The sequence below is a fragment of the Sinocyclocheilus anshuiensis genome, unplaced genomic scaffold, assembly GCF_001515605.1.
Source record: "Sinocyclocheilus anshuiensis isolate Anshui unplaced genomic scaffold, SAMN03320099.WGS_v1.1 scaffold4004, whole genome shotgun sequence".
NCBI classification, from domain to species: domain Eukaryota; kingdom Metazoa; phylum Chordata; class Actinopteri; order Cypriniformes; family Cyprinidae; genus Sinocyclocheilus; species Sinocyclocheilus anshuiensis.
This window is the reverse complement of record NW_015541176.1, coordinates 126,027-135,616: the sequence shown is the minus strand read 5'-3', so window position 1 is coordinate 135,616 and position 9,590 is coordinate 126,027. Positions and strand designations below refer to the sequence as shown.

Below are 9,590 nucleotides of genomic sequence, written 5' to 3'. Positions count from 1 at the left end.
GTTTTTTACACTAACATTGAGAAATTTTAACCAAAGTATGTTATAGACTTTTAATTAAGACCCTAAAGAATCATATCAACTTGTGCAAAATGAGCATCCGATGACCCCTTTAAATATTGGACAAAATATTGTATATAAAAATAGTCATTGTATAACAGTTTTATTCTTCTTGCTATTACACCAGGGTTCATTTTTATGTCCTTTCCACATTTGTCTTCTCACTTTTACTGAAAATGACACTATCTTACTTTAATTTTAGACATGATGGAAAAGAATGAGGAGAGTGAAGCTGAGGAGAAACATCATGTCAAAACTGGTGAAAAATCGAAGAGTCGAAGAAGAGTCCAAAAGTCTTTAACCTGCCCTCAGTGTGGAAAGAGTTTCTCACACAAACAAATTCAAGTTCACATGAAAATCCACACTGGAGAGAAACCGCACACATGTGATCAATGTGGGAAGAGTTTCACACAAAAAACAGGCCTTAAGGAGCACATGAAAATCCACACTGGAGAGAAACCATATACAGGTGATCAGTGTGGGAAAAGTTTCAGTAAGGCGAACACCTTTAAATTACATCTGCGTTATCATTCTAGAAAAAGACCATATAACTGTGATCAGTGTGGTAAAGATTTTTTTAGGACAGATGCCCTGAAGAACCACCTGAAAGTTCATACAAAGGAGAAGCCTCACATGTGTTCTTTGTGTGGAAAGAGATTTACTGAGCTGGCTGCTTTAAAAAAACAGCAGAAAAGACACAGCGGTGTGAAGAATCATATGTGCTTTGATTGTGGAAATACTTTTTTTGATAGTGCTCAACTGAGACGGCACCAGAGAACTCACACTGGAGAAAAACCTTACAAGTGTTCACACTGTGACAAGAGTTTCAGTCAGTCAGAACATCTGAAAACACACGAGAGGGTCCACACTGGAGAGAAGCCTTTCTCGTGTGATCAGTGTGGGAAGAGTTTTGCCCGAAAAGGACACCTTAAGGGTCACATGAAAATCCACACTGGAGAGAAGCCGTATCACTGCCCTCCGTGTGGGAAAAGTTTCGTTTCGTCGTCGTCTTTACTCAATCATACAAGAAACAAATGTCTAAAATCACAGTAAGCAGTTCATCTTCAGATCCAGCACTTTCAAGTGCAACAGTGTTCTCACTAAATGTGACACGATGCAACAAACAATCTCTTGAATAAATCTGCCTTAAACAGCTGTTATGAGTGATACAGTGAATAAAGTTCATCTTTAAGACTAGCAGATTCAGGTATGAGATTCAGATCAACTGAATCTTTGGGATTCCTCCCAAAAGAACAAAATCTAAAAAGTTTTATTCTTACATAGAATTTTGTTCTAGATCTAATTATGCTATGATTTTTGTATTGTTAAATTTAATCAATTGTATTCTTATAATGCATATGCATCACTTCAAGTGCTTCAACCATCATCTTGTCAGGGTTGTTTAGTTCTGTAAGTTCATTGTGTTTTAGTTGGGTTTTGTTCTGTTCCTGTTTGCAGTTCCATGCTCGTCGCCAAGATTCCTACTTCGCGCAACGCAAACCGGACTTTGAGTTCTTGAACGCTGGCGCTTTGTTTACAGACACCGCATCAGAGCCCTTTGTCTGGGCAGCACAGTCACGACCGAGGAAACGCCGCCGGAAAAGGGGGAAGAGAGCCGGCGTCCTTGTCAGACTCAGACATCTTCCCCTCCGACCTCCTCTCCCAACCATTTTGCTGGCTAACGTCCAGTCACTGGACAACAAACTCTGTGAACTGCGGGCATGCATCTCATACCAACGAGAAACAAGGGACTGCTGCATTATTTGCCTCACAGAAACCTGGGTGTCTGCAGAGGTTCCAGACTCAGCCATCGAACTTACGGGGTTCTCCGTGCACTGCTCGGACAGAACAAAAGAGCTCACAGGGAAAAGCAGAGGTGGGGGCGTTTGTTTCTTTATCAACAGCTCGTGGTGTGATGAGAGGAACCTACACTCTATTAAATCCTTCTGCTCCCCTAATCTGGAATTTCATATGCTTCTGTGTCGACCATTCTGTCTACCGAGGGAATTTACAGCGATCATAATCACAGCTGTTTACATTCCCCCTCAAGCCAAAACAGACCAGGCACTCAAGGAACTGTATGGGAATATAAGTGAGCAGGAAACCGCGTACCCAGATACAGCGTTTATTGTTACGGGGGACTTTAACTAAGCCAACTTCAGAACAATAACTCCAAAATATTTTAAACACATCACCATCAACACACGTGGTGATCGTGCACTGGACCACTGCTACTCTCCTTTCCGGGACGCCTACAAATCCCTCCCCCGCCCACCTTTCGGCAAATCGGATCACTCTTCCATTCTGCTCCTGCCTGCTTATAGGCAGAAACTGAAACGGGAAGCACCCGCCCTCAGGACAATTCAATGCTGGTCGGACCAATCAGATGCTATACTACAGGACAGTTTTGATCACATGGACTGGGATATGTTCCGGGCAGCGTCTGATGACGACATAGAGGCATACTCAGATACTGTAACGTGTTTCATCAAGAAGTGCGTAGAAGATGTAGTGCCGACAAAATCAATCCGCATCTGCCCCAACCAAAAACCGTGGATTAATAGCGATGTTCGAGCAGCCTTGTCAGCGCGCACATCTGCTTTTAAATCCGGAAACGCTGACGATCACAAACAAGCCAGATACGATCTCAGGAAATCCATCAAAGCCGCAAAATGGGCAACAATACTTCACCCTCCTTTGACCCTCAACACTGGTGCTCCTCAGGGCTGCGTCCTCAGCCCACTCCTGTACTCCCTGTACACACATGACTGTGCAGCCACACACAGCTCCAACGTAATCGTCAAATTCGCTGACGACACAACGGTGATAGGCCTGATCACCGACAACGATGAGACGGCCTACAGAGAGGAGGTGAGCACCCTGACTAAATGGTGTCAGGAGAATCATCTCTCACTCAACATCGACAAGACCAAGGAGCTGGTGGTGGATTTCAGGAGACAGAGCAGAGAACACACACCCATCACCATCGACAAGATACCTGTGGAGCGGGTAAACAGCTTTAAGTTCCTCTGCGTTCACATCAATGAGGATCTCACATGGTCTACACACACTGACACACTTCTTCCTGAGATGGCTGAGGAAGTTTGGCATGAGCCCCAGCATCCTCAGAACATTCTACACCTGCACTGTGGAGAGCATCCTGACTGGCTGCATCACTGCCTGGTTTGGAAACAGCACTGCGGGCAACCGCAAAGCTCTGCAAAGGGTCGCGCGAACTGCCCACCACATTGTTGGAGGTGAGCTTCCCTCCCTCCAGGACATCTACACCAGGCGGTGTATAAGGAAAGCCCGGAGGATCATCAGTGACTCCAGCCACCCATTCCACAGACTGCTCTCTCTGTTGCCCTCAGGAAGACCTCTCCGCAGCATCCGATCCCGCACTAGCCGACTGAGGGATAGCTTTTTCCCTCAGGCTATCAGACTAATGAACAATCAGAACTAATACACCCTACAACCTACTCCCACAATACGGTAGGCCACACACTGCACTTTAACTCCAACAGTTCAATACTGGACTATACATACACACTGCATTTAAACACAATAATCTATCTGCTACCACTGGATACCATCCAATGCACATCCATGACATTTTGCGTATCCAGTTAATGTATAATCTGTTGCACCTTCGCATATTTTGTGTATATATGTCTACATAATGTAGAATGTGTACATACTGTGTATAATGTGTATTGCTAACTGTAAGTATGTCTAATAGTACACTGTGTGTACTGACTATATGTATGTGCATATTGCACATTGTCATCTGTTGAGGTCTGTATGTTTATATGTAAATTGTTTCTGCACTGTCTGGAGCACGCTCCCAAGAATTTCACTCACCAAGGCACATGTGCTGTGGTGATGTGACAATAAAAGTGACTTGACTTGACTTGATTTGACTTGACAGTGTTGCCAACTGCTTTAATAACAAGCTACATTTGTCATGTTGCCTATGGTTGGACATACCATAAATTTCCAAAAATAAATACATTAATTAGAAAGTATATCTCTTTTTTTACTCCCCTCACTGTACGGCCGGTGTAGGGCTGAATTCTGGGTAATAATTTGGCAGGGAGTCGAAAATGGGCACAACACCGGCCTAGGCGGCTGACTAGTTTACCTATAGGCACGCACCAACCCTGCTGCTGAAGGCCATCTCATTTTGAAGATCCTTGGAAGACAGCCTTAGTTTTGTGTCCTTCATTCACGTCCTCCACGTCCTATAGGTATGGTTAAGGCTGATTGGCCTTTCACCAATGAGAAACATTTCGGCATGCCCATTTCTCCGAGATGCATGCAGTAGCTCTAAAACTAGAACGAAAAAGTAGTTAACGCTATAGTATTCCCTGCACATTATAGAAAAATGTGAGTCAGATCACTGCAGTTACTGTGGAGTAACAGAAAAAGTAGAACATTTATTATTACACTGTGAAGCATATAGAAGAGAAAGAAACCAGCTTGATAAAAAAAACTAAGAGATATGGAAATCAGTGTCATTTCAGATAAAACTATGTTTCAGAATGCACAGAAACAGTTAAAGGTGTATGATTTCCTTCTAAAATATTTGAGAGATACAGGTTTAATGAACAGGATATATATATATATATCTATATCTATAGATATATATACAGGGATGTAGGCCTACTGGCCATCGGGAGTACCGTTGTTACAAGATTTTCGGTTTCCAAGATTTTCGGTTTCAGTGGGCGGAGCATACATGAATATTCATGAGTTTCCCGGACATGCGCGTGGAACCAGGTGGAACTGAGAATTTCAGTTTACGCTCCTTGTATCTCAGCAGGTTTAATGGGATATTTAAAAAAAAAGGTAAATATATTTCCAGCGTTGCACAAACTACATTTGTTTATCATTTCGTAACCGTTTATAATGTTTTTATTAGTTTACAATGCACGTTTTGTGCAGTCGTCCCTGACTGAATGATTGCAGGCATTCTTTGTGTAATGTTAGGATAAAACACAGCAAATTTCAGCTAGTTGTATACATTGATTTCGGTTCTTTGTGCTCTTCATTTGCAGCTTGTGATGCTTTAAAACTGTTATTAGTTGTTATCATTTGTTGAATATATCACTGCCTGCAACAAATGAAATAAACCTATAGACACATATCTGTAGACATTTTCTTTTTTTTTGTATAGGCCTACTGGTGTGATGATCCATATCTTAAAGGGGTCATATAATGCTACATGCACTTTTTTGTTTCACCACCGGAGAAGATGTAGACAAGAATGACTCCTAAGTGATTGAGGTGTTCTGTTGTTGGATGTAATAATGAACATAGCAGTCGTCATTTACTCCCGACATCTGATCCACTTGAAGACGCAGTGGATTATGTTCGTTTTTGAAGGGAATGCGCCCCCGATCTACATTAATGCGTCTATGTTCGCGCAAATCATTCGTGATCCAGCTTCAACTACAGAAGAAGTGAGTATAAGGTTTTTTTAACAAATCTTTGCAAATCGCCTTTCCTGATAATGTGCTAATTAGCAAGTTTCACGACCCACGCTTGAGTCAGGAACAACTGCAGCACAGATGTTGGAAACCTTCAGCTTGATGTTTTCATCAGATTGCTCAGGGATTCCGTACAGACAAAGATTCCATCTGTGCTGATATCGTTCTGTTTCATTCAGTTTTTGCTCAAGCTCAGAGATCTTGGTATTATTCAGATTCACAGTGGATTTACAGTTTTTAAAGTCAATCGATTTCTTGAGACCCTCGATACTCCCTGTGTTTTTGGTTATCATTTTACCGAGATTGTCTGCACTCTCCTTGATTTTAGATGTCAAAGCCACAATTATGTTATCTTGCAATTCTGTCAGCGAAATGTCCCCTCGAGATTTCTTTTGCTAAGGTTTCACAGGCATATACGCTGACTCGAGGACTGGACTCTCACTCCGAGAGAGATCGGGACATTGTTGGCTGCATTCATGGTCAGTTATGAAATGTGAGGCATATTCAACTCCAGCACTGACAGTAATGCCAAGTTTCATTTCTTCCGTAAGGACATTAGAAGTAGAGCACTTATTTTCCCCTTTGCGCTTCATCATGCAGTCCACAGCATATGTGCAAGAAGACTTAACGGCCATCATGTCGCACTTGGTAAAATCAGGTTCTGCATATCATACATGTTGTATACTCTTTGTTTCTGCCGTCAGCACTTTGTATGTTGTTTCTCAGCATATTGCGTTAAGTATGTAAACTTAATTATATAAATGTATTGCAATGTCCCCACACACCCCTAAACTTTTCACACAGCATTTACTTGTTTTGTTGTTGTTGTTGTTGCTGTTCACATACACTATCATATAAACAGCCACTCAAATAACTTTATTATTATTATTTTATTTATTTTTTTTTTTTAATAAATTGTTCTTGCTATCATCTGATAATTTTAATGAGGTGCTGGGCAAAATATGGGATGGAGACTGCGTACTGTTTGTATTAAATTAAATTTCAAACTATTTTATTGGCATTATTGTTTTTTACTATCCTTTAAACTTTTTTTTAAATGGTCAAAGAAACAGTACAAACAGTACAGGAACATGCACAAATGTAATGCATGAAAATAAATAAAAACAATGATAGAGGAAAAAGCAAAGTTTCATAGAATGATAAACCTCACATTTCAGCTTTTAAAGCGTTGAGTAAGACGCGCATGCGCAGTAAAGCGAGTTACAGCGCTTGCGTTTTAAGACATGCGTTACGTCAAAATACCTGACGCTCCTTGGGAGGCGGTTTGGCAACAGCTGATCTGTGACTGGAGAGTGCATGGTAGGAAGTGGCGTAGATTCCGGAAGTGATCCGGAAATGGAGGATGAAGTGTTTGACGCGGATGAAGGCGGGAATGGAAATAATGAATGGAGTATAGTAGAAAATCGAAAAAGAAAGAAAAGCTGGAGTAACGCATCTGCAACTGACAGTGAAAATGGAACACATCTGACAAGAAGAAGGAAGGAAGAGTATAAGGTAGTGATGAAACTTGAAACCGGATCTTTCAGTATCATTAATCCGCTGAAATTATCTAAAACAATTAAGGAAGTGATAGGACTGATTGAAAGTGTTAAGAAGTTGAGGGATGGTAGATTGATAATATATTGTAAGGATAGTAGGCAACAAAAGAAGGCTCTAGGAGTTAAATCGATCATGGGACAAAGTGTGATTTGTTCAGTACAAGAAGAAAAGAAATGGGTGAAAGGAGTAATTGTATTTCTTTCTTCCAAATTTATGCACACTCGATCAGTAGGATCAGTAGGTGGCGGTAATGCACCTCTTTCGCTGGTTTGCCAAACCGCCATAAAACACCAGAAGAAGAAGAAGAAGAAAATACCTGACGTCACCGCGCTACAGTCTGAGCGAGGACACTCGCCAACCGCTATTAAACATAAAAAAAGTTACCGCTAGAGCCATAACACAGCTTTGAGTCTTCTGAGGTGAGATAGTTTGTCTATTTATACAATTATAAAGATACAGCTTGTTAATGCAACATTTACAGTGTCTTTTCTGTATTGTTTTCATCTGGTACAGCATTATTTGTGCGTCTTTTCTGGCATCTGCTAACTGACATAAACATTTAGCCTAGCAGCAGGGTTGCCAACCATTCTGAATTATCACGGAATTGTCCCGTATTTAAGACACAATTTTGTCCTGTATACGCAGGCATACGCCGTATGACCACCCAAACAATAAGAATAACAAACTCAGAATTGAAAATAATTTATTTTTGGTCACATCATTGTTTGGTTTTTGAACGTTTCAGGTCTTGACGCTACCTTTTTCCTCAAGGAGCACATGTGCTCCTAAGTTGAAATATTTAGGAGCGCATTAAAAAATTTTTTAGGGGAGCAATGCTTTTTTTTTAATTATGTGTTTTAGCTTAATAAGGGGATATAAGGAGACATTTACAAGCACAATTCTTTTATTTATCAGAACACAGGAAGTAGCCTACACAATGTTTTTAAATACTTTTGCTTCAGACTCTTTTTAATAGGCATATTATGTAATTATTTATAGTCTTATTAAACTGTATGTACATTAGGTAACAACAATAGTTGTTGATCTTTTACTAAAGAAAGACTTTATTTATAAAATACACAAAAATATAAAGTAAACAATAGTAAACAAAAGATTAAGTTCAAATGAACGAAAGAACCGTTGGTAACACTTTGCAATATGGCCCCATTTGTTAACAATAGTTAAAGCAGGTTAACATTAACTAACAATGTGCAATAGCTAATTGTTGCAGTAGTTAATATTCTTTGTTAATGTTGATTAATAAAAATACAACTATTTATTGTTAGTAAATATTAGCTCCATTGAATAATATTAGCAGACACAACTTTTGATTTTATAATGTATTATTAAAAGTTGAAATTACATGAACTAAGATTAATAAATACAGTCATTGTTATTTCATGTTAACTAATGTAGTTAAACTAATGTTAATGGAACCTGTTAAGTGTTACCAAACAATAATACAAATCAGTCAATGTATAGATAGGCCATGTTTTAGGTTAGATTAAAAGAAAAAAAAATTTTAAGTGTGTAAATAAATAGTTATTAAGTGTTTAAGTATTAATATAGTGCTATGGTGAAGACTAAAGCGAATATAAATATCTAAATGGCTGTTTGAAACATCGACACACCCTGCATCCCAATGTGCATACTGTCCACCCTATCTGACCTAAATAGTATTACCATAGTATTACCTAGTATGACCTAAATTACTAATATCACATAGAATTTAGGATGGATATTATGCACATTGGGACGCAGGCACAGTTCAGAAAGTAGCACAGCTGCTTTGTTTACAGGGTCACATGTATGGTAACGGCAGCATGTAAAATAACCTTGTAATTCGAGCAATTAAAGAAAAAATACCCATGTATGAGTTTTTATGTTTTTATATTAATTTGCACAGGCAATGTACTTTCCTGACTATCAGTAGGCCTACATGCGCGAGCACAAATGTGCTATTAATTTTATACAACAGTGCATAGTAACATGGTGTTTCGTTCCTTGAATGAATCAAGTTTTTGAACGAATCAAGTGAGCCAGTGATTCAACGGCCCATTCAGATGGACACTTTTCCTGCGTCCCAATGTGCATACTATCCAGCCTATCTGCCCTAAAAAGTACTGAAAATTACTAATATCACATAGAATTTAGGATGGATATTATGCACATTGGGACGCAGGCACAGTTCAGAAAGTAGCACAGCTGCTTTGTTTACAGGGTCACATGTATGGTAACGGCAGTGTGTGTTTTCATTGAGCGCATCTCCTTCTCTCGCGCCGCCTTTCTTCTCATCTGTGCTCATTTAAATTAAATCGTTAGGGGTGTTCGATTCCAGGTTTTTCGGAGACGACTCCCAACTCCCACCATAGGAGTCGATGGAATCTCTATTCCATAATCTATTGGTTCTCGTACCAATTTCGGTACCAAAGCAAAACACAAAAACATGCTAATTGAACAACATTTTTATTAATAACGTTAAAC

General features: G+C 39.7%; 2 protein-coding genes across 2 annotated transcripts in view; both read left to right on the top strand.

Annotated features, from left to right (window-relative positions):
• The window catches only part of LOC107690768 (gastrula zinc finger protein XlCGF57.1-like), a 24,506-nt gene extending 22,298 nt beyond the window's left edge, over nucleotides 1–2,208 (top strand). Inside the window, exons 4-5 of the mRNA XM_016489186.1 lie at nucleotides 493–555; nucleotides 1,516–2,208. Coding sequence (XP_016344672.1) covers nucleotides 493–555; nucleotides 1,516–2,208 — 756 coding nt within the window. The remainder of the gene's footprint in view (nucleotides 1–492; nucleotides 556–1,515) is intronic.
• A 5,218-nt stretch (nucleotides 2,209–7,426) lies between these two features.
• LOC107690766 (gastrula zinc finger protein XlCGF57.1-like) overlaps nucleotides 7,427–9,590 on the top strand; it is a 52,567-nt gene continuing 50,403 nt past the window's right edge. The window contains exon 1 of the mRNA XM_016489185.1: nucleotides 7,427–7,525. The gene's annotated coding sequence lies outside the window, so the exon portion shown is untranslated. The remainder of the gene's footprint in view (nucleotides 7,526–9,590) is intronic.